Consider the following 25725-nt stretch of genomic DNA (forward strand, 5'->3'; position numbering starts at 1 on the left):
GCATAAAGAGACCATGTCACAAAATACAATCACACCCATACACACAAACCCTGCAATAATAACTAGACAAACCAAATCCTGACATATGGTAAATACTTAATAGTAAAAACTATACTGTCATTAACAATAGTAAATAATTCAGAAATCATAATTCAGCTATAGCATAGAGTCAAATAGCTAAAAATTGGTAAAAATGGTTAGGAAAGAGAAAAATGAAGTAAAATTTGAAGAGGAAAATATGTGAAAAGCCCCAATTGAAGCATAATAGTCAATAGAATTAAGTAAAAGTAACAAAAAGAAACAAAAGAATAAAAGCAAAAGGTAGAAATAAGTTAAAAAAAAATCCCTCCATGTGGCCGGGCATGTTGGCACATCCTATAATTCCAGCACTTGGGAGACTATGGCAGGAGGATTGCTGTGAGTTCAAGGTCAGCCTAGGCTATAAAGTGAGTTCAAGACCAGCCTGAACTGCATAGTGAAATCATGTCTTAAAAAGACATAAAATTCCTTCATATGCTTGGCTAAATGGTTTCCTCCCAAGCCCTGTTCTATTGGAAACTACCAAATAGAGGTGTGTCCCCACCTTGGCCTATTTTTCCATGTCCACTTTTTGCTCTGTCAGTACTAAGCCCTGCCCAGCCTTTCCTGCTAAGCATGGTCATCCAGTAGCATGGCATCTGCTTTAGGGCTATATTCACAGTAGTACTTATTTCAAATCATTGCTGTCCCTGGTTAGCATTATGGCCTCTGACCTCCTTTGCTCTTGAGGCTCCTCTGTCGGTACAACCCAGCATGTGAATGTGGTCTTTTGTTGAGGAAGTGAACAGTGAAGAGTGGGAGATGTAAAAAGGAGATTGTAATCTAAGGAATGATAACTGTTTCTCATGCTGTGTCCAAATATTATTTCTTAATCTTAGGTAAGTTAATTCCAAAAAGGAAAACAAAGAAAAAATTGAGTACTTTTAAAAAAAAAAAAAAGAGTACTTAGGAATTGAAAGCTCCAGTTTCTGGGGCTTGCTACCATGAGTTCTCATTACAGAAATAGGTCTTCTGACTGTTTGAACCCCAAAAGTGTGCCCTCCAAGGGCACGCTTGCCTGCTGATCTGATGGTTTGCTGATGCCTCTATAATACATCTCAGTACTTTTGGTCTGTATTGGGCAAAACCTTTTTGGCCCTGCCTAGGCAGTTTGGTGAGACCCTGTCAAAAAATAAAATGCACTGAGGGTATAAGTAGCGGAGCACACCTGAGTTTAATCCTCAGTACCAAAAGGGAGTAAAAACGTTTGGAAGCTGGTCCAGTTTTGTCTTCAACAGGTCAAACCAAGCTTTCCTTCTAAACCCATGTCATCCCACTGGAGCTGGCGTGAACTGTGGGACATATCGAACACCTGTTGCTAGAGTTGTTAACTGAATGTTTTGAGAGCTACATCTACTGGAGCTCGTAGTAAGACCAGTGTTTGAGCTCTGTGCCCATTGAGCTCAATACACTGGAAAAGTAGACACTGGAAAAAATAGATACTGGGCAATTACTAATATGAGGAATACTTCAGAGAGACGTAAACTATTAGAATGCCATGACAAGGACTTGATCCTTCAGAGACAGCGTCTTCACAAGGGAGATATTTAAGCTCAGGCTTCAAAAACTAGTTTGACCCGTTGTATACATAGTTTTATTTTGCAGTTGTATTGGAGAGTTTGGGAATAAGGTCTTAGTTTTTTAATGCATTTTTAAAAGTGCCTTGGTTCCTGATAAAGGCTGAGTGTGAAAGTGTAATTATTCTGTGATGTCCTTGAGAAGTTCCCTGAGGCTTTTTAATTTTTTTTTTTTGAGACAGGGTCTCACTTTACTTCACTTTGTAGCCAGGCTGGTCTCAAACTTGTAGTGATCCTCACCTGCAGTGATCTTCCTGCCTTAACCTCCTGAGTGCTGGAATTATAGGCAAACACCACCACACCTGGCTCCTGAGGCCTTTAATCAGGAGACTGGTTGAGCAATCTTATATAATTTTTTTCTTCACTGATATATCTCTTAAGAGCTTTACACTGTGAAAACTCAATAAAAGGAAAAAAGGAGCTAGGGCTGTGGCTCAATGATAGAATACTTGCCTAGCATGTACAAGAACCAGGTTCAATTGCCAGTAGCTAAATAAATAATGTTTTTCATAGATCTGTGGAATATACTTGTTAGTTTTTTTTTTTTTTGTCAAAGTCTAAATTTATAGTCCAGCCTGTCCTCAAACTTGGAATCCTCCTCCCTCCAAGTCTCTTAGTAGTAGAACTACAGGTGTGTGCCCTTTACCTGGCTTCTTGTATTAAACCTTTGTGTGTGTGTCTGTGTCTGTGTGTTTAAATGGGATCTTGCTGTACAGCCCAGGTTGGCCTCAAACTTGCAGCAGTCCACCTGCCTCAGCCTCCTAGGTGATAGAATTACAGGTGTGTATTCCTGCCTTTTGTGGTTATTTTGACTTTAGAGAAGAACCAGAAGTTGCATGATACCAGCTTTGGTGAATAAAATGAAGACATACCGTAATATTTTTTACAACACTGCCTGACTGTTGTACTGCACTTGGCAACCATACTCACAGTATTTTTTATCACACTTTATAAAGACACAAAAGAAGACTTCTACAACTGTTTCAGAAAGTTTCGAGAATGATGATATAGACTTCCAGGAGAACATGGCGGATAGATAGCAGCAGCTACAGAGGCTCTCTGAAAGACCCAGCTTAGAATTCAGGAATGGTGCGGAGTAAGGAATCATAAGCAAGTGGAGATATGCCCTGCTGACCCAAGAGTGAACTGGGCTGAGAGAAACCAATTGGGAATGCAATCCTGGTGCTATAACAGGAAAGAAAAGCCTCAGTGTGGAAGCTGGAGCCCGCGGCATTGGAAGCCACGATTTGGGTTTCCCGCCGCCGCTCCTGCGTCTACATCGGCTCGGCAGGGAGAGAGATGCACGAAAGCTCTGAGAACGGGAATCGGTGAACGGAGTTGAAAGCAGGACAGGCAGGGAGCTGTGCATTGACCTGCGGTGAGTGAGAAAAACTGGGACTCTTCCACGGTTTAGGAGACCCCAACAGAGGACATTCTGGGACCTGGCAGACTTGCGGGAACAGGGCGCTACAGTGACTTCAGCCACGTATCCCCCTTTCAAGTGGGATTGGTGAGAAGTGCGTAGCCTATGTGACACTGCTGGCTGAGACCCAGTAGCTAGCACAACCCAGGTCCCAGCGCCTGAGGTAGATTGACCTGGGAGAGGCGGGCCCCGCATAGGCTGCCTGGTCTACAACTTCCTGGTGTGCTGTGGTGGGTGGGAACACCTAGCCGGCGCAATTCAATCAGACTGTGGCTGACAGGGAAGGAAGCTGGGCCTCCTATATATGCTTGCATATATAAGGAACAAAGAATATGGGAAGAGGCAACAAGAAAGGGTCCTTGGCCCCTAATCCTGAGAAAGAGGCAATAGCAGACACAGCACCAATAGATATAAAGCACTATCTCCAGAGCCTCATAGACAAGTTCAGGAATGAAGTTATTAATGACCTGAAGCTAGACATAAGCAGAATAGTTAGAGAAATGCTAAGCACCACCCAAGAAAAAACGGATGGTGGAATGGAAGAACAGAAAAAGAGGGGAGAATTGTTTGATGGAGAAAATAGAGAAAGCATAGAATACGTGAAACAGGTTCAAAGAGATTACCAGGAAACTAAAAACTCTATCGAAAACTGGCATAACAGCTTGAAAGAAACTAAGGACAGATTATCTGAACTGTAGGGCAGATTTGTAATATGGGAGAATGAAATGAAAAACTTCTTAAAAATAACAAAGAAACAGCAATAATACAAAGACTAGAAGATGATAAGAGGATCTATAACTTAAGAATTAAGAACATAAAAAAAGAAGTAGGGACACAAACAAATGAAATACAAAAGCTACTCGCAGAAATAATCCAGGAGAATTTTCCTAATTTAGCAAAAGTTAAAGATACTCAGTTGTATGAAGCGTACAGGACCCCAGCCACCTACAACCCAAACAGAGCAATATCCAGGCATGTAATAATTAAAATTCCAGAAATCCAATACAAGAACAGAATATTAAAAGCCGTCAGAGATAAGAAACAGATCACTTACAAGGGAACACCCATCAGAATTACAGCAGATTTCTCGGCACAAACCATCAAATCACGAAGAGCGTGGGGGGAAATAATTCAAGCTTTGAAAGATAATAATCTCCAGCTAAGATTGATATATCCTGCACAACTATCCCTGGAAATTGATGGAAAAACAAGGTGCTTCCAGGATAAAGAGGAACTAGGGGAATAGGCAACCACCAATTCAACTCTACAGAGAATACTGCAGGATATTCTAAAAAAGAAAAATATGAAGAATCCAGAAATAGCGGCAGAGAGGCCACAATGAATGGAGCAGAAAACAAAATGAAGAAGACAAACTGACAACTAATGACAGAAAAAGAGCTCAACAGAAATGAGGCAGAGAAGATTGGATGATAGGAACATCTATTTTGGAGAAAATGACGTCTTAATAGGTAATACTGATTTAGTATCATCTTGTTTTGAAGTCTCATCAAGCTTTTGTTCTTCTGTTTCCATTGGTCTAAACAAGTTGTATCTTATTGGATTTTATTATGTATGATAGTATAAGCAAAAACTTTTATAGATAAGGAGATTATACAGAAACCATTGTTCATTTTCTGTTAGTTGATTCTAAATACCCTGTAATACTGTCATTCTCTTAAATGGTTTTACATTGTTTTGATGTATTTGATGCTACAGTATACGAAGTTATACTCAAAGATTTCAAGGAAAGAGACAATATGGTAACTACTTTTATGTCAGGATTATCATGTGGTGAATCACTATTTTGCTTAAATGGTTATGTTTTGATCTGTGCTATTTTGCTGTTATGCCCTCTTTTATCTCGATCTCCACTTTATTATTTACTTTTTTATTTTTATCCTTTTAATTAAAGGGAAAATAAATTAAAAATAGCAGGATATATTATAGTAACCCACTTTGACTTTCCATTATCTTGATTTAAAGCCGTGTATTGCTCTCACCATCTTGTTTTGACTAATGTCCCTCTATTCTGTTTTGCTTGATAGTACCAGGTTCGAAAATTTAGGCAACAGCTGTGAAGATAGTGGGATTCATTATGACGCCCATTCTGGTTGACTATTATCTACTTTTGAAGATCTATAATGTCTCCAATGTTTTGGTTTTGTTGGTTTTGTTCTTTACCGTTTTGTTCAATTTTATTTAACTGATGATATAGGCAATTCTATTAGAGATAGCGGGAGACATTATGGTAACCATTGTTGATCAACTTGTATTATGATTTTACATTATCTATTATGTCCACCCTTTTGATTTGACTGACCCTGTTCTATTATGTCACATTTGGTTCTACTCTCTTCCAAAAAAGTAATAAGAACTGTGGGAGCAACAAAACCCAAAATGTGTAATTGTCATTGTACAAAAGAGAGGAAAAGAAAGTGCTCTAAACGATATAACTGCATGTATATTTAAGTGTATAAGATAGATAATGATATCCCTGAGTTTTGTTGGATCATTGAATAGAACTGTTTGCAGTCTCACTGTTGGAATGTCCACTTTATAAGCTTTAATTTTGTAACTTGAACAATTATTTCTAAGATGACAATATGTAATCCATTAATTAGTGATTTCCTACTGTTTATTTTTTCTGTAAATCTGTATAACTTGTACCCTTTCTCTGCTTTTTTTCTTTTTCTCCTTAAATAAAATTTTTAAAAAAGAATGATGATATAAGTGTCGAGGAGTAGTATTTTGGGAAAAGTTAATGGCAGTGTGTCTAATAAAAAATTTTAAGTTTGGGGATAAAGAAATCTCTTTTAGTCTTCCTTTAAACACTGTTTCTTTGTGTCATGAAAAACAACCACCACCAAAAGACAAAAAAAAAAGGGGGTGGGGGGATGCTAGGGCTTTAGCTCAGCAGCATAAGCACCTGCCTTGCCAAGCAGGCAGTCGTGAGTTCGATCCTTGGTACCGATAAAAACGAAAAAGACAAAAAAAAAAAAAAAAAAAGAAAGAAATACAACCACCACCATAACACTGAGAGTTTCATACATTTCCTCAACTAAAGTTAAGTACCTAAAACATGAAAAGCCCTATAATAAGGAGCAAAGATGTACAAATTGACCAATCCAGACTCTAAAATGCTTTAAAACCTGGAGATTTTTGAGCACTGACATGACTCCACAAGTGGAAAATTCTATATCAGACTTCATATGATGTGTAAGTTTCACAAGCACACAAAAAATACTCTGCAAAATAATCAGGCTAGGGATATAGCTCAGTGGCACAGTGCCTGCTTGGTAAGCGCAAGGTTCTAGTTCACTTCCTGGTACCAAAAAAATAATTCAGGCCTTGCATACAGGGTGTACAAGTTACAACATAAATGAATGCCCACAAACAGAATTATTTGTGCTTTCATTGTTTGATCTTTTTTTTTTTTTTTTTGGTATCAGGGACTGATCTCACAAATTCCCACTTTCCAGGCATGTTTGATCATTTTTATGTATATATCTTGTCATCTGAGCAACTACTTTGAAGATAACAATATTCAATATATTAATCACTGTTATTCTCCTATTTATTCTTTTTTTCATTCTACAATAAAATAAATGTCCAACATCCAAGATATTGTATATATGCAGTTGTTTTTTTTTTTTAAAGACACTTTAGGTGTCAAGTACTTAAAGAGATATTCAGCTTGGAAGGTCAGTGATACAGCTCAGTGGTATGGATGCCTGCCTGGCAAGCATAAGGTCATGAGTTTGTTCCCCAGTACAAAGAGAAAGACAGACAGACAGACAGAAACTAACATGGACACAGTACTTGGGTTTTGTTTTATATACCATGATAACCTTAAGAAGTGCAATTGTTTCCTTTCATCAGGAATTGAAATTTACCTGTAGTCAAATGTGTCACACTGGTTCAGAAGATTTTTTTGTGGGGAGAGTGAGTATCTGGAATTGAACTCAGGACCTCGCACTTGCCTGTTTTTGCTGTGCAGTTCAGGCTGTCTTTGGACTCATCATTAGCCCAAACTAGCCTTAAACTCACAGGGATCCTTCTCCCTCAGCCTCCCAAGTGTTGGGATTAGAGGCATGTACCAGCACACCTAGTTTGAATTTACTATTTATTTACTTAAGAGACAAGGTCTCGATATGCAGTTTAGGCTGGCCTTAAACTTGCTCTGTACAGTAGTAGGTTGACCTCAAACTCACAGTGATTTTCCTGCCTCAGCCTCCCCAGTGCTAAGATTACAGGCATGTAACCACCATGCCCAGTTTGAATTTAACTTTTAATACGAGATTTCGTTTTTCACTAGAAATTGAATTCAGGACCTTCCACTTGCCAGGCAGGCACTGTGCCACTGAACTATATTCCTGATCCTTTAATTTACTTTTTAAAAATAAATATAAAAAAAATAAACACAGTTCTTGGATAGCCATCAAAAGCATTATGTTGCCAGAAATTATAGACACATGCAACCATAACTGATCCCTTCTGTTTTTTTTTTCCTTCCACTTATCTTTTTTTCTTTGTGAGATGGGCTTTTGCTATGTAGTTCAGGCTGACCTTGAATTCCCTTTATAGCCCAAATTTGTTTTGAATTTGCAACCATCCTGCTGCCTCAGCTACCTGAGTACTGGGATTACAGGCATGTGTTATTACACTGGATCTTTTTTTTTTTTTTTTTGTCTTTTTCCTTTTTATCGGTACCGGGGATGGAGCTCACGACTGCCTGCTTGCAAGGCAGGCACTTATGCCACTGAGCTAAATCCCCAGTCCCTCCATTCTTAAAAGATTTCTTATCCAAAGACAGGAAAGAGTAGTGTAAGACAGTTTTTCTTTTCAGTTTTTATGTTTTCTGTTTGTTTTAATAACTATTATATTCCTCTGCATCATCAGGGTCTAATCTTTCCTCCTTTTCTTTCCTCCTTCCCTCTTTTCCTTCCATCCTTCATCTCAGTTTTGGAGACCAAACCCATAGCCTGGTGCATGGCAGGAAGGTGCTCTACCATTGAGGTATATTCCCAGCCCTTAATTTCTCAATCTGTATTTTTTTTTTTGTCTTTTTTGAGACAGGGTCTCTATGCAGTTCAGGCAGGCCTTGAGCTCACTTTGTAGCCCAGGCTGGTCTCAAACTCACAACGATCCTCCTGCCTCAGCCTCCCAAGTGCTGGGATTACACGCGTGAGCCACCACGCCTGGCTTCAATCTGTATGTTTGAACTGAAACATCAGTTGCACTGAAAATATCTGTATGGGGCTAGAAATGTGGCTTGGTGATAGAGCACTTACTGAGCATGTTCAAGGATCTGGGTTCAGTTTCCAGCACTAGAAAATATGAGTACTGCCAGAGGGCAAATTATGCTATCTAGATGTACAGGTATACCACCAACTCACTGGTTCCAAGATACTCTCTTTAAATTTCCTAAAGATCCTTGCTTCTTTCTGGCATAAATGTTATATTTTTCACTTTGGTAGTGGATTGATTTTGTTATTCAACAAATATTTTATGTGTACCATGTGTCAGGTATTAGAAGATGGGGGATGGGTAAAAAAAAAAGGATCAAGATGTGATATGAATTTGTAGCATTCACCAGGATGATTATAATTATTATGTATCACAAACATTTTTTAAAAAGTATTGGGGATATAGTAGTGAATTAAACAGACAAAAGTCTCTACCTCGCTGATATTTACCTTCTAGTGTTTGAGGGCATGCATTCTTAAAACAAAACTAGTTCAAATCCCAATTCCACCACTATTATTAACTCTATATGACCTACTATGTAAAACAAGGACAGTGATGGCTTTGACTAGGACAGCCTTAGAGACTAAAGTGGCTGCATCCTAAGGATACTTTGAAGGTAGAGAGCAATTAGGTGAGAGAAAATGCAAGTAGTGGATGTCTACGTTCTGGACAATGAGAAGCTGAATATTACCATTTATGATCTAAGAAAGGTTTAGACAAAAATGGGTTTAACTGTGTTAATGTTGACATGCTGATTAGATGCCCAAGAAATATCTGTTAAATCTGGAAAATCACTTTTTTTTTTTTTTGAGACCTTGGAGACAAGGGATTAGTGATATACACTGGAGAATATCCATAGGACGATACTCTGAAGACCTCGATTTTCCAAGCAAGGTGTGGTGGCCTGTAATTTTCAGCACTTGGGGAGGCTGAAATAGGAGCATCACCTCAAGTTTGAGGCTAGAACTACATAGTAACTACAAAGTGAGACTCTGTCTTAAAACTTTTTTCTCTCAATTTTCTCATCTGAAAAATCGATTAAATACCACCTCGAATGTCATGAAAATAAAAAGGTAATAATGTTTGCGACGCATCAACTACAGTAACCCAGCGTCCCACAAAGGGATCCATAACGTTCCTTCTTTTGAAGTCGGGTTAGACGTTTTACGTGATGTCAGCCGTTGTGACAATTACTATGTTTATAGAAGCCGTTAAGATCTTTTATCCGGGTCCTCGAACGCTTATTTGCAACTCTGGTGGTTTGAGGAGAAAGCAATACGCAAGAAATTAACACAGGGACCAGTGACAAGCTGCCCCTTGTGGACCAGGCACCACACTTCCCGGCAGCCTTCGCGCAGTTAGGCGCTTTCTCGGATTGGACAGCTCTGGAGAGGCGGGTGGCGGAGGAGGGATAGGCGTGAGGTACTGTGGGTAAGAGACGGCCGTCGGCGGGGGCGCCATTTTGTGAAGCGGCCGAACCCTGTAGGAGGTTCTGGGCCCCAGAACCGCTACGACCGCTGCGTCGGTCCCTCCTAGGGGTGAGTGCGGCGGCCGCCTGTAATGACCCCCGTTTTGTGCCGTTGGAAGTGTTCCCTAAACCTCCTCGTCAGCTGTAGAAGCAGTCGCTCTCCCCAGCCGGGTCTCTTGAGGACTGAACTACCTACCCAGGGCGTTGGAGGGCCGCGCCTCTCCTCGCCACCAGCTCTGTCAGCTTCCAGAGGTCGACACCCAGCTCAACCCCTGGCCCGTTCTTTTGGGCTATAAGTTTCCTTCCCACAGGGACGTCTGCCCGACAAAGCAGTGGTGCTGTCGCTTGTCCCTCGGGCGCTACCTGGGAGCGCCTGGCAGTCAGTCGCCAGCCTCCATCACACCGCAGCTGCAGCTGAGTCTCCCTCTCTGAAAGGCTGTTTGGTGATACCAGTCTGCGGGCTGGGAACCACTTGGGAGGTGGGGGGGAGCGTGTGCAAGGGGGTGAAGCTTGGTGCCCAAGTCTGTCGGACAGGCAGTGGCGCCGCCATCTCAGCCGCGACATCCCAAGGAGGTGGGTGCAGGCACCGCCCGGGCGGTGAGGGGCGGCACCAGTGCTTCTGCCCTGGGACTAGTTTCCCTCAGGTGACTCTTTGATTTATTAATGAAACATGTTCGTGGGCACTTGCTCTGGCCTGCTCGCTGGAGACGGCTTTAACTGTCTTGGACCTCGACGTATCGAACATGGTCCAGCTGGGTGGTGACTTAGTAACCGCTGGGGAGGGGCAGGGGTAGAGGGCAGGGTGCGCGCAGTTCTGTAGCCTGTGATGATCGGGACAGAGCCAAGGCTGCAGATTATTGCTCCCGAAGACTTAGGTAGGGTCGAGATTTGCATTCGTCTTACAGAAATAGCTTTGGATCAACCATAGCATTATAAATGTAGATTTCAATTAGATCAACGTGCCAGCTTTCAAGAGGTTTTCAAATTTTCATCGGAAAGTTCCGCGTTTAATGCTGCATGAATTTCGTATTGAATTTCTTTTCTTTTCTTTCTTTTTTTTTTTTTTTTTTTTTGCCTTTTTTGAGACAGGGTCTTGCTGTGCAGTTCAATTCAATATGGCCTTGAGCTCACGTTGTTTTTGTGCGTGTGTGTGGTTTCTTGAGACAGGGTCTCACAATGCAGACTGGTGCTCACCTGGAGCTCACTTTGTAGCCCAGGCTGATATCGAACTGGCAAGGATCTTCCCACCTCAGCCTCCCTAGTGCTAGGATTACAGGCTTGAATTGCTTTTTAATGAAGACATTTGAATCAGTGTTTAATGGTCAGCCATACCATTGGAGTTGCTCTGGTATAGAATGTGAGGAGTTGATAGCACTTCTGCCGGGTTTTTTGCTTTGTAATCCTAAAATAGGAGCAGAGAGGTTTTCATGCTTGTGTCTTTGTGAGTTTCTTATTGAAATTCTTTTTTCTCCTAGGAAAAATAAAATTTGAACCTTTGGAGGCTTTTGCTAGATCTTCAGTGGCACAATGGGTTCAGACAAGCGGTAAGTACATAACACTTTATAATAGGGACTGAAGTATTCGTTTAAAATGGTTTTACTCTTACAAATATTTAAGCATCTGTTTTGTGTGAGATATTGACTAATAAGCACCTTGAAAATGCTGTTACAAACTGCAATGTAAGAGAGTTGAAGTACTGTGTAAATTGTGTTATGGTAAAAGAAGTGTAGAGTGCTGTTAGAACACGTAGAAAGCATACTTTTTTGTTTTTTGCTTTTTTCTTGAGCACGGTCAGAAACACTTTGTGGAGAAAGTGTTCTTTTTTCTTTGTACTCACCTTGTGCTTGCAAGACAAGTGCTTACATCATTGAGCTAAATCTCCAGCCCCAGAAAGTACTCTCTAATGAAGTCTGAAGTTTAAGAAAGAATTAAAGGGCTGGGGATTTAGCTTAGCGGCATAAGCACCTGCCTTGCAAGCAGGTGGTCATGAGTTCGATCCCTGGTACTGACTGGGAAAAAAAAAAAAGAAAAAATTAAAAAAAGGAAGGCAGGGTGTGGTGGACCACTACAGGTTTCAAGTGTGGGCAATAGCAACAGCCTGTGCAGGAACCTTAAGATCATCCAGTGCAGCAAGCAATCTGTTGTTCTCCCCTAAATAGAAAATGATCCATACTTGTAGAGTTGACATGCCTGGAACCATGTGTTACATGAATGAAAAGAGATCCAAAGAATTACTGGAGTATTAAGAAGAGAGCATTTGGCTGCTATGTCAGCCATGGGTAGTCCCTCAGACCATTTGACTTAAATACTTATGAGGCCAGTCCTTGTAATAGATCAAATTAACTGCCCAGAGGGACTTATGTCACATGATGTCATAATTTTAAAGCTGTGGCAGCAGTCTGCTTCCAGATAACTTACTAAATTAACATTTATCCTTTTAGGCTGTCGTCAGTCCCATACTTCATGATATGAAATAGCCTTAGACTACTTACTTGAATTCTTTTTGTTAAATCTATTTACAGTGAGCCCCTGAAATTTGTGAAGGTTACATTCCTAGAGCACCCATGAATTGTGAAAAACTGGTCAAAAAAATACCTATAATAACTATATTTACAGTTTAAAACCTAAGTATTCTATGTCTCCTGCAGTTATGTAATTTAGTTTAATAAAATACTGGATTAATAAAGCTTTAGAAACTACAGGGCACTTTAGTGGCATCTAAAGGATCTTAGAGATTTAAGAAGAACAAAACTGAGAAAACTGGAAATAGCTACCAGTGGTATAGCCACCTATTATGATGTGGGAATACTGGGTGCATCTAAGAGATGGGTAGCAGCCAATCAGTAACAAGGAGACTGAATAATGCTCTTGAGTTGGCTACTTGGAAACCTCCTGCCAAAATAACAATTTTAGAGGATATGCATTTTCTATGAACAACTGTTAGTTAGATTCTAAGGAAAAATCCAGGAATGACTGAGACTGAGACTTCAGAGGGTTATACTGTACTCAATTTAAATGACTCTCGTATAATTCTTTCCTTTGTCTTATGATTACATAGTTTTATGAATCTGATAATTTATGAAAGAACTTTTCATCTGTGATCAAATGGATTTAAACTTGTTATTTTCCTAAGAAACCCTGGTCTGAGTAACCAGAAGTAAACCAGGTATCATAGGAAATAAATGTTCTCCAAAGGAGTTAGTTTATCATCCAATTACACGTACAAAAGAACTACTTAGTTAGTTTGAATAGTGGCTTGCATCTGTAATCCCAGCACTCAAGAGACTGAGGCAGTTAGTTGGATCACTATGGGTCTGAGGCCAGCCTGAACTACATAGCAAGACCCTGTCTCCAAAAAAACAAGACAAAAAAACTACTTGGTTAACAGCCTGATGAAAGAGACTAATTTAGCTTATCTAGGTTATTGGTTGGTTTTATTAGTAGATGTGCTAACTTGAAAGTATATTAGTTAGGATGATCTCTTTGAAATGAGGTAAGATTCGGGAAATTGTTTTCATCCTATCTTTGTCACAAAGATCCGCATTGGAATTGAAAGGAATAATAGGCAGATTATAGGCTTGAGAAACTGGAAGAATAAGCTCTGAGAATATGACTTAGTCTCAGAAATTCAACCTAAATATTTAATAGCTATATTTTTTGATTTAGCATAATTCCAAGTTATTTTTTAAAGTAGTGATGGAGATATTTTCCTCATGAGCATTTTGGAAAATAGTTTTTGGTATTAAATTTTAAAGAATACAGTAAATTATGTAGAGTTTTTTTTGTTTTTGTTTTTTTGGTGCCAAAACCCGGGAGCGAAAATTATGTAGAGTTTTAAAAATTTATAAACTGGTTTGTGGAGAGTTTGTATATATTTCTAATGATTTGCTACAGATAAATGAAAATTATTCTCTCTGGCAGAGTGAGTAGAACAGAGCGTAGTGGAAGATACGGTTCTATCATAGACAGGGATGATCGTGATGAGCGTGAATCCAGAAGCAGACGGAGGGACTCTGATTATAAAAGATCTAGTGATGATCGAAGAGGTGATAGATATGATGACTACCGAGACTATGATAGTCCAGAGGTGAGTAACCAGCAACTATTTATGGAATTATTGGAGTTGTGAATCATATGTACAAGAAAAATATACAAAAGTATTAGAGGGAACTTCTTTTGAGTAGTACAGTTGGATCATCTAGGAGTAGAGAGCCTGGATCAAAGGGTGCAGGATAATTCTAATTCACTTTTGTTTATTGTGAATCAGAGAGAGCGTGAAAGAAGGAACAGTGACCGATCTGAAGATGGCTACCATTCAGATGGTGACTATGGTGAACATGACTATAGACATGACATCAGTGATGAGAGAGAGAGCAAGACCATCATGCTGCGCGGCCTTCCCATCACCATCACAGAGAGCGATGTAAGGAAAATCACAGTTCTAATGAGCAGTTTAGTAGACACATTGAACTTTGAGTTTCTGCTATTATTATCTGATATTTTTCTATCTTAAGCTAGTGAAATACATTTCTGTCTTTAGGAGTAGCAGGAATAAATTATTACTTATATTTAGGCTTTAAAATTCAACATAGAGTTTCAAAAGTTCCTTAAGATCTCTTACTCCTTCACTAGCTTTTAGAATATAATCAATACATTTTTATTGAATTGATTGCTTATTAAGTGGGGACTTATCCATATAAGCAATTTCTTCATAATCTTTGATTTGATGAAAAATGTAATACCCATTTGAAACCTCTAGGAAAACCTCTTGAAAAGGAAGGTGTGTTTTCTCATTTTTCTGGGTAGTGAAGTTTTGGTGTACTTGGCACTGCTTGATTTCCAACAGTATCTCTGCTCACCTTGCTTCTAGCCAGATCTACCACCTTTATGTATATTGTTCTACCAATGTGCATTTTTCTTCTCGATTACTCATTTATGTTAAACTTTCTCAGACAAAAAAGGGGGGAGGGTGCTGGAGGTTTAGCTCAGCGGCATAAGCACCTGCCTTGCAAGCAGGCAGTCCTGAGTTCAATCCCTGGTACCGATAAAAAGGAAAAAGACAAAAAAAAACTTTTTCTGATATCTCATGCAGTTTATTTGATTTGATTTGTTTTTATTGTACTGGAGATTGAAGCTAAGACCTTTACACTGGCTCTTTTATTTTGAAATAAGGTCTTGCTAGGTTGCACAGGCTGGGCTCAAACCGAGATCCTGCCTCAATTGTCCAGAATGCTGGGATCTAGAATTTCTTCTTAGTTTCTTCCCAGGACACTATGCTTTTGTTACTGTTTTTTTCTTCTAAGAGCTGTGTATTTCTAATTTCCATGCAACACCTACCCTGTAGCTATCAGCATGCATGTCTCACTTCTACCACAAGACAAAAGATACCTGAGAAAAGACCTCTGTAAAGAAGTCATTTGTAAAAGCCCCTTGTCGTGGCACACACCTGTAATTCTAGCATTTGGAAGGATGAGGCAAGAGGATCATTGCAAGTTTCAGACCAGCCTGGGTTATAAAGTGAGCTTAAGACCAGTCTGAACTGAATAGTACGGCCTTGTCTCAAAAAGACAAATAAATCAGTCAGTCAGTCAGTCACTTGTATTCCCACCCCTTGAACGTAGTATACACTGTTTAGCTAGTATTGGTGGTGAAAGGTTTGAGGAAAAATTTTGGTTTTGACATAGGATTTTGCTGTGTAGTATAGGCAGGCCTTGAACTCACTGTGTAGTCTAGGATAGCTTCAAACTCATGGCAGTCCTGCCTCAACCTCCCAAGTGCAGGGATTACAGTTGTATGCCACTATGCTTGGCTGAAAAATACTTTTTGAAAATATAAATGCGGAGCATTTTGCCAGGATCTATTGTCCTGGAGTAAGTAGTATGTTAACTAATAATTTAAATTTTAGGCAGTGCTAAAGAGAAGTATTAGGTTCACATAACTTTGGATTTCTAAACACTGGAAGTAATGCTGTGATGAATGTGAGATACAATGTTAGAGCTCTTACTGGATGGTTAATTTCATTTGTAATCTGCACACTTGCTACATCATGTGTAGCAGATGTGTGTTAGATGTCATGGTGATGCAGAGCCAGAGATCCTGCCTTGAAAAAGCATACAGATGAATAGCTGAAGTCAGCAGATGATGATGACAATGCAGAGTAAATAGAAAGGGATTGGTCTTGCCAGCACAGTAGCATGTACTCTGGAGACTAAGGCAGGAAGATCGCTTGAACCCAAGAGTTTGAGGCCAGCCTAGACTGCTGGTCTCGAACTCCCCACGATCCTCCCACCTCAGCCTCCGAGTGCTGGGATTACAGGCATGAGCCACCACACCCGGCTAAGGGCTTATGTCTTTAAATTAAAATTTGGAGTAAGCAAGGGAGCTGGTTATGGTATTTTGGCATTTTGGTATACTGAGACAAGAGGCTCCCAAGTGTGAGTCCAGGCTGGTCAGTTTAGCAATTTAGGAGACTCCGTTTCAAAAAATTAAAAAGGAGGGGCTGGGGATTTAGCTCAGCAGTATAAGTGCCTTCCTTACAAGCAGACAGTCGTGAGTTCTGTCCCTGGTACCAATAAAAAGGAAAAAGACAAAAAAAAAAATAAAATAAAATAAAAAATAAAAAAGGACTAGGGGTAGCTCAGTGTGACAACTCTGGGTTTGATTCCCAGTAACCAACCAGCTCCCCTAAAATAAGTGGGGAGGTTTTTTTGTTTGTTTGTTTTTTGGTACCAGTTATTGAACTCATGACCTTTCATTGGCCAGACTGGCACTTATGCCATTGAGCTAAATCCCCAGCTTGGTGGTGGTATTTTAAGACAGGGTCTTCCCTTATAGTACAGGCTTGAATTTGCAGTGATCTTCCTGCCTCAGACTCTCAAGTGCTGGGATTACACACATGTGCCACTACACCAGCTGATAGTTAAGAAATAGAAATGTTTTGTCCTGGGAGAGAATTTTGGGAAAGGTCTAGTGAATGGCCCTCTAGGTAGGGGAATCATTTGAGTAGTCGTGAAAATGAAGTTGCTGAATCTAGATAAGGCCTTAAAACCAGATAGATTTTCTCTGAGTTAGGGGATTTTACAGGCAAGAGACAGGTGGGAACGTGCTCTTTGGGCCACAGCAGGAGTCTGAAAGCTCAACTAAACATGACAAAGTTACTGAAGAATGCCTCAGAAAAGTTTGGCAGTTAGAGGCTGTATACGTTGGCGTGATGGGAGTAGACAGAGAAGGCAGAGCTAAGCTTGGGTAGCTGCAATAAGGATATAAATTGATTCGGGGAGGCATGCTGATTGATCATCTTACGTGTCCCTGGGAGCCCACCATGGCATGGGGCCTGCAGCACCTGATGACTGTTGGGGCCTGTCCTGCTGGTAATGGGGCAGAATTGTGATGCTGTGTATCTCGGGCATCTTCAGGCAGAGTGGGTACCGTAAGGTTTGTTTTTAGAGTGGAGTTTCTGAGGTTCCTAGATACTGTGCAGTAGTCTTAGAAAATCTTTTGAGGAGTTTGTAAAATGTACATAGAATATCTATCTGAAGAAAATTCCAACAGTCCCTGTATGACTATCTATGATAGCAGTTTGATTTTTTTTTTTTTAATCAGTAACTCATTAACATCAGTTGCCTTTGTTTTTTGGGGGCCAGGGAGGATGTTTGTGGTTTGCTATGTATCTCAAGCTGGCGTTGAACTCACAATGATAGACTTGCCCATAGCTGTCTTTGTTTAACAAACCTATACCCCAACCTAGTTTGAAAAGAGTGGATAAAAAGCAGGTCTATATGTTCTTTTGTTAGCAGGCCTAACAGTCCAAGAAAGTGTTAAACGCATTAGGAGTATGAAGCTAGGTTGAAACACAAGTATGCACACAATGAAGTAGAAGTTTTGCCGGGGATTTAGTGCAGTGGCATAAGCACCTGCCTGGCAAGCACGAGGTCGTGAGTTCAATCCCTGGTACCAAAAAAATAAAAAAAAAGTGGAAGTATTGGCTTATAGTGGTCCTGTTTCCATTTTGTCACATTCTATCCAGAATTGAATGTATTAAATGAAAAATGAACATATTGTTTAATCTGTGCCTCTTTTTTCTTTTAATTTAAATGTTTACGATGGTTTAAATAGAAGTTATTGTCACTGTTGATTCTGATCCTTCACACTGTTTATATCTGCTTGATTCTTTAGGAATGGGTAAGGGGTTGTGACACATTAATTTTTCTTTTTTGGCTTGGCTTTCTGAGATAGGTTTTTTTTTTTTTAAATCGGTACCAGGGATCGAACTCACGACTGCCTGCTTGCAAGGCAGGTACTTATGCCACTGAGCTAAATCCCCAGCCCCCTGAGATAGGTTTTTGCTATGCAGTTCAGGCTAGACTTGAACTCACTGTGTAGCCCAGGATGGCCTCAAACTCAGGGATCCTACTGCCTCAGCCTTTCTAGTGCTGGGATGGCAGGCAGGTACCGCTACACCTAGTTATTTAGTTCTGGCTTTTTTTATGATTTTATTTAATTTTTAGTGTTGGAGATTGAACCCAGAGCCTTCACAATGAGCTCCATCCCCAGATCTTTTTATTTTTTATTTTGTGCAAGTATCTCATTAAATTGCCAGGGACTGGGATAAGACTTGCAAATTTTCTGCCTCAGGCTCACATACTGCTAGGATTACAGTGGGCACCATCATGCCTGCCTAAAATTTTAGTGAAAAAGTGTGTTCTTTTTTTCTTAAATTCTTCCCAAATAAATAAATAAATGAGTTATTTAGAAGATTATAGTAGTTTCCTAAACTTTAGTGTATCACCTGTTACACCTGTTGTTTCCATTTTACCTTAGTGCCCTCATCCTTGCAACATGCAAACTGTTAAAGAGTAATGTCTCTGGTTACTATGTTACTATATCATTACTTTCATAGTGGTTACATTTATAATGGTGACAATTCTTTTCATTATGTTACCAAGAATGAGATTGAGCCTTATCATGTTAATTTAGTATGGTACTTTTGTGTAAGAAGCTAGGTAATAATCTATTCACCTTATTCTTGGTAATTGTTCTGTAAAGTCACCACAAATACTGAACCATGGCTCCATTTTTGTTAACCACTCAATACAGAAACTTGTTTTATGTGTTCCTATTTAAAGATGCCTTATGTGATTTATGTATTTATTTTGGTACTGAGGATTGAACTCACGACCTTGTACTTGCCAGGCAGGTGCTTATGCCACTAAGCTAAATCTCCAGCCCACCTTATGTAATTTATATTGTTGATTCATTAACATTGAACTGACAGGGAACAGGATTATACCTTATGCCTGAATGACACTTAACCCAACATACATTTTCCCCATAAGGTACATATAGCCTTCTGTGCTTAGGAACACTAACAGCACTTTTTAATGCTATGCTCAAGAAGCATTTTTGTTGTTGTTGTTTGTTTGTTATTTTGGGACAGGATCTCGCTATATGCAGTTCAGGCTGTTGCAAGCTCACACTGTAGCCCAGGCTGGTCTCAAACCTGCAACAATCCTCTTACCTCAGCCTTCTGAGTTCTGAGATTATAGGCATGTGCCATTTTGCCTGGTTCGGGAACCAGTTTAAACAATGAAATCACCCGCAAAAGGTACAGAACTGTGGGACTCACAGTACTAGGCACTTGTTCACAATATGAAAGTTTAAGCAAAGTAAAGTGTTGCTTTAATAGATAAGAGCTGGGAATATGAGCATTTAGACAACTGTGTCTGTAGATGACAATAAAAGTGTAGGTCTGGAATTATAAATTTTAATGAATAGCCAGATTAGCAAGTGTGTATCTATGAACAGTGAAAATTGACTGTATGTAATAGTGGGAAGGGCTAGGAATACAGCTTGTTCTTTCTTAAACATTTTTGTCAGTATATGTTTGTGATACATAATGAATAGATCCATTGTGGGGTATCGATATATACATGATATATACATGTTACATTGACTGTGTGTAGTCCAACATCTTATTAGAAAGTAAAGATCGGGCCTGGGGATTTAGCTCAGCGGCATAAGTGCCTTCCTTGCAAGTGTGCAGTCATGAGTTTGATCCCTAGTACCAATAAAAACGAAAAATACAAAAAATAAATAAATAAAATAGGGGCCATAAAGAATCTCTTTTTCTTAGAAATATTGCTATCTTACACAACTGATGATGAGGTAATTACTACTTTTTGTGTTGGCTTGTTTTGTTTTATTGAGACAGGGCTTTACTATGTAGTTCAAACTGGTCTTGAACTCACTGTATAACCCAGGCTGGCCTCAAATGTGCAGTGATTCTCTTGCCTCTGCTCTCTAGTGCTGGAATTGAAACCCTATGCCTAGCTGGAGTTGAATGTATTATTTATTGGTCATTGTTTTTTGCAATGAAGAAATTGGTCTATCTAGAACACACCTAGAATGTTTTCTTCTAGGCTCAATTAATGTTTATTTTATTTTTATTAAAAGCCTAGGACTATTGTAAAACTTATTCTCATCATTAATGGGAGTGTAAGAAAATTATTTTAATTTCTTAAATTATTTATTTATTTTTTGTGCCAGGAATTGAACTCCTGACCTCACACTTGCCAGACAGGCGCTTAAACTGCTGAGCTAAATCTCTGGCCCCCAGAATTGTTTTTAAAATTGTTTTATGTCAGCTGTTTGCCTTGAGCGTGCATCTTTTTTTCTGGCTGTTCTTGCTTAAATATACCTTAGAAGACAGTACCATATCCCCTTCCTCCTTTCAGTCTCATTTTCTGTCTATGTCCTGTAGAAGAGAGGACAATGAGATTAGACTACAAGAGGGAACCTGAGGGATGACATACTATAAGCAAGTCTTCGTATAGAATATAGAAATTATTTATGCCTTTTAGAAGATTGCATTTTGGGTGATGAGTTAAAAATTTGGCTAACCAGTTCATGTACTCCTATTACTTGAGCTTTCTTTAGTGTAAAATGATATGTGCCTAAACTTTACCTGTAAATTTGTAAAACCCTGTGCAGATTCGAGAAATGATGGAATCCTTTGAAGGCCCTCAGCCTGCAGATGTGAGGCTGATGAAAAGGAAAACAGGTGAGAGCTTGCTTAGTTCCTACTGCTTTTATTCTCTTCCCCATTCCCACTTCAGTCCCTAAAGAACATCCTAATGTCCCCCAATTCTTCAAGCACATGAATTCAGAATGAAAGGTTTGCCATGGCTAAGGAATGTGTGACACTTTGAAAACAATATTAACATCTGAGGAACTTTCTAAAAACTTTGGTTTCAGGGTTTTTTTTCTTTAGGTAAGTAATGATTTGTAATCTCCTCGTTTGACTGTTCATAGTCTGTTGCATGGTTACTTTAAGTGTGGAATCAAATCGAGTGGCATTTAGTTGAGGCGGCTTGTTCCTTGCCATGGCAAAGTGTCAAGAAGATCCCCAAGTCAAGTCACATTTGTAAAGCTGCTTCCCAATTGGCTTTGTCACGCAGTGTTGAAGCAGTGGGAGAGAGATTGACCTGTTATAAAGGAACTGACTAACACGAGTATCCCGTCTATATCTGAATGCTGTCTCTAGGTGTAAGCCGTGGTTTCGCCTTCGTGGAGTTTTATCACTTGCAAGATGCTACCAGCTGGATGGAAGCCAATCAGGTTGCTTCACTCACCAAGTCTAGATATTCATGAAAATGGAACAAGTCTGTACAATTAAAAAAAAAAAAAGGTTGAAGGAGTGGTTTGTTCCAAAGGAGTGACTTTAATTTAAAAAAAAAAAAGCTTTGTATATATTAAAATTGACATTACTAAAATAAATATAGTATGAAGTACTGCTTTAAACATGGCTACTTAACAGACCTCTAATTACTGAATACCTGTCTGTAATTATCAAAATATCTTAATCTTCTCTTGTGCCCTACTTGATTATATTCCTATTCATTACATTGAGTAATCTCAGTATATCAAACTCAATAGTGAAGAGAATGTAGTGGAACTCTGTGGCAAGCAGTTTTATAATTAATTCCTTTTTTCTGCCTGGAGATCATAGGCCTCCTGGAGGCATAACTGCTCAGGTGGGTCTTTAGGAACTACTTAAGGACCTAGTGAAACTTATGAGCAATAAGTTTGATGAGATTACCCTGGGAACTATGTCCTGCTATCTCATTTATTTAGAATGGCATTAACATCTTAAGCTTCCTGAGAATATCTAATGTAGTCTTTTCAAATCATTGATGGTTCTTTGATGTAGTATTAACTGAAGTATTCTTCAGTTAGTCAAGATAATATTTGGTGCTTGACACTTAAATGAAAATTTTTGCAAGATTTCAAAGCACAATACTGAATGCCTTCAAGAGCATTTGGGAAGTTTGTTACTCATGTGGCTTTTTCTATAGTGTTTTATGATTTGAGTCTCTCATGAATAAGAATTATTTGATTAGTAATATCACCATTTATAACAAAGACTCACTAATAAGGGGATATCATCTCAAAGGACTGATGTTTAAGACTGTCAGTTTCTTAACCCAGAAGTTATAACCTAATTTTGTGGCTCTTCATTCATTTCATATCACAGATACCACCCTACTAAACCTAGAACATAAAGTTTTATGTGAGTCCATTTTCTTGATGTCATCATTTTGATGCAGTAGATGTTTCAGAATGACAAACTTTGGAGTTTAAAACTCCTAAGAAATGAAAGCCTATAAGACGTTTAAAAGTTTCCACAATTTTAATGTATACAAAGCTATATTAATACGTAATACTTGATTATAGTTCAAATTCACTCCAGAAATAAAATAGGATTAGGAACTCAGTGGTAGTTTGAAGTCTTCTCCCAACACACATCCCTCCTAGTGGGGTGATTTGTTCATATACCTCCCAGCTTATATTTGCTTCTGTGTATCACAGTGAGTGGATGGCCCTTCAGCTCTTACCCTCTTGGCCAGACATGCAGACTTGCCTTTAGATATTACAGAAACAAAATTCACAGTATGCTTAAGTATTCCAGACTTTTTTGAGAACCAAATTGCTCAATTTGATCAATGATAATATGTTTAGAGGAATTAGACTTCCTTTTAGAAATCTGAATATCTAACCTGCTACTGCTACTTAATCTGTTCTGGTAGTATCAGACCTCCATCCCCTCTAAAAAAGAAAGAAAGAAATGCTCCTGTTAAATGAAGGCTCTTTGGGGGCAGGTGCTAGGTATACTCTTGGCTAGACTGATTCAGATTGGAGTTTTGACCTTTTAAAATTAAGTTCCTTTTAGTCACTTAGTTGACTTGAGAGATGAGGTGGTGTACAGTTTACGAACTTTTCCTACCCCCCTGAAGAAACTTCATTGGCCTCCTGGTTATTCACTTGAAGCACATACCATCAGTTCCAGTGAAAAACACCTAGGACAAGACATGGTTGCAGTTAACAGAAAGAAATCTCATTTAGCTATTTTAGAGTTGGTGGCATTCAGAACAGTCCTTACTGAGAAAGTGTTATAATCAGATTCCCTTTAAAAATGCATTCCCTTCCCTTTGTCCTCCCAAAGGCAGCATCTTGAAGCAGGAGTTTTATGGGGAAGGGGAAATATAAAGGCTCTTACATTGCATAAGGATGAGGGACTGGGAAAGGTGAAGCAAAGCCCAAGGACACCATGCTAAGGGCTAACACAGGAGGCAGACTGAAGACTGGGAGAGGTCTGTCTTCTGCTTTTGAAGTAGACTGTCACTCACAGGCAGCCTGTCAATGCTCAATATTAGGACTTCTGTCTCTGCTGGAGACACGGCCTGGTGCATGTCAGCGTTTAGTGTTTGGCAGCTTTCTCAGCACTCCCTGATTCCGTTTACCTTTACTCCGCATCCCATTCTCTTACTGCCTATCTGAAGGATTGGATGGGCAGAGTATAGGTGGCGGTGGTTGGTCCTCCCCGTATGTTGTCCATTAATTCCAGAGCACTGATTTTTCCGAAGTGTGCTCTGCCCTGGGAAAATGGACACACGTTCCTCACAATGGGAATAACTAATTACTTCTTTTCTTACAGAAAAAGTTGGTGATTCAAGGAAAGCATATTGCAATGCATTATAGCAATCCCAGACCCAAGTTTGAAGATTGGCTTTGTAATAAGGTAAGCATGTGTCCTTCAAAAATAAGCAAACCTCCTTTGGGAATTTGCTGCTTTTCTCTTTGCTATCCAGAAAAAGTAGATTAGTAAGAGCACGATTACCAGCTCTTACGATAAGGTAATTTTTGTGTCTTGTAACTTTCTGTAGGTCCTCCTGTAGTGGTATAAAAGGATAGAATGGTTAGAACCTAAGAGAATTTTGTTTTATGGAGACCCAGATTTCTAAACTTAGAGCCTTCAGTTAAGATTTTAGGCATTAGGGGCTGGGGATTTAGCTCAGCGGCATAAGCGCCTGCTTTGCAAGCAGCCAGTCGTGAGTTCGATCCCCGGTACCGATATTAAAAAAAAAAAAAAAAAAAAGATTTTAGGCATTAATGTATAATACTTGACTATAGTTCAAAGGTCAGTAAGATAGGGACTCAGTGTGGTGGCACACAGGCGTAATCTTAGCTGAGACAAAAGGAACATAAATGCTAGGATAGCTTGGGCATTTGAGAGTATTTTTCAAGAAATAGGGCTGGGGATATACTTCAGTGGTAGTGTGTTCCTGGGTTTCACATTTGCACCAAACAATAACAACTTTTTTTTTTTAAGAGCAGACTGTATTTATTGAGAGAAAGAAAGCTTCTGTCTGAAAAGAGACAGAAGGGGTCCTGAGCAGGTTGCCAAGGACTGTGTCTTTTCCAGGGACTTTTATAGAGTAAAACCATGGGTACAAGACTGGGAGCTCACAAGGCAGATGGGCATAAGGTGGGATATAACTATAGTTAGCCAGTAAGATCAGTAGTTCAGGTATAAACAAAGTGGTGAAGACAAAACAAAATTTGAAGCATAAAAATTTGTTACCACGGGGCTGGGGATTTAGCTCAGCGGCATAAGCACCTGTCTTGCGAGTGTGCGGTCGTGAGTTCGATCCCTGGTACCGATAAAAATCCAAAAGACAAAAAAAAAAAAAAAAAAAAAATTGTTACCTAAGTGAGTCCCAGTCTAGAGTCTATGAAACAAAAGCAAACTCTCAGGCCGAGGATTTAGCTCAGTGGCATAAGTGCCTGCCTGGCAAGCGCAAGGTCGTGAGTTCAATCCCCAGTACCGCAAAAAAAAAAAACCTCTCACCTCCATCCAGTGATCTCAGTGGAAGACCTCCAAATGATTTAGGGGAATGAAACTTCCAACCTGCTTTGTCCGGTATGAGCTCGTGTGAATTTTAGGAACAACGGAGGTTAAGAGCAGAATATATTGAGAGAAAGAAAAAGCTTCTGTCTGAAGAGAGACAGAAGGGGTCCCGAGCGAGTTGCCCAAAATAACAGCTTTTAAACATGTTTCAATTATTGTTTATTGATTTCTAGAGCTTTCAACTGTGGCATTTTCTCATGAGAGTGTTAACAGAAATCCTTGAGAACTTTACTACAGACAGTTCTGTTGGGCTCTGTCACTGGTGTGCCTTTTGGGGAAGTATTTTTTGGTTTTGGTTTAGTTTTGGTTTTTTGAGACAAGGTCTCCCTATGTAGTTCTCTCTGGCCTCAAACTCACTATGTAGCCCAGGCTGGCCTTGAACTCACAGTGATCCTCTTTTCTCAGCCTCCCCAAGAACTAGGATCACAGGCATTCACTAACATGCCTGGCTCTACTTTTTTTATATTAGTTACTGGACTTTCCTGTAGCCTCATTACTCTAATTCACATTGTTACTAGAAGGCCTAGTCTCATGTGAGAAATAATCACAGATCCCGGTGTGGTGGCACATGCCTGAAATCCCAGCACAAGGAAGGTTGAAAGAGGAGGATCATTGGGGCTGGAGATTTAGCTCAGTGGCATATGTGCCTGCCTTGCAAGCGGGCAGTCGTGAGTTCGATCCCTGG

At 39.6% G+C, this 25725-nt stretch overlaps 1 protein-coding gene across 2 annotated transcripts in view; it reads left to right on the forward strand.

Annotated features, from left to right (window-relative positions):
* Positions 1-9726: 9726 nt before the first annotated feature.
* The window catches only part of Rbm5 (RNA binding motif protein 5), a 36565-nt gene continuing 20566 nt past the window's right edge, over positions 9727-25725 (forward strand). Inside the window, exons 1-7 of one of the 2 annotated variants that reach the window (XM_013159822.3) lie at positions 9727-9863; positions 11269-11337; positions 13715-13880; positions 14061-14216; positions 20783-20852; positions 21336-21409; positions 23787-23870. In XM_013159822.3, the coding sequence (XP_013015276.1) occupies positions 11321-11337; positions 13715-13880; positions 14061-14216; positions 20783-20852; positions 21336-21409; positions 23787-23870 (567 nt within the window). In that variant the 5' untranslated portion in view covers positions 9727-9863; positions 11269-11320. The remainder of the gene's footprint in view (positions 9864-11268; positions 11338-13714; positions 13881-14060; positions 14217-20782; positions 20853-21335; positions 21410-23786; positions 23871-25725) is intronic. The other variant, XM_013159823.3, reaches the window with a different exon arrangement.

This window comes from Cavia porcellus, unplaced genomic scaffold (genome assembly GCF_034190915.1).
Source record: "Cavia porcellus strain 051 isolate PalLab524CR breed Dunkin Hartley unplaced genomic scaffold, mCavPor4.1 scaffold_5, whole genome shotgun sequence".
Taxonomy (NCBI): domain Eukaryota; kingdom Metazoa; phylum Chordata; class Mammalia; order Rodentia; family Caviidae; genus Cavia; species Cavia porcellus.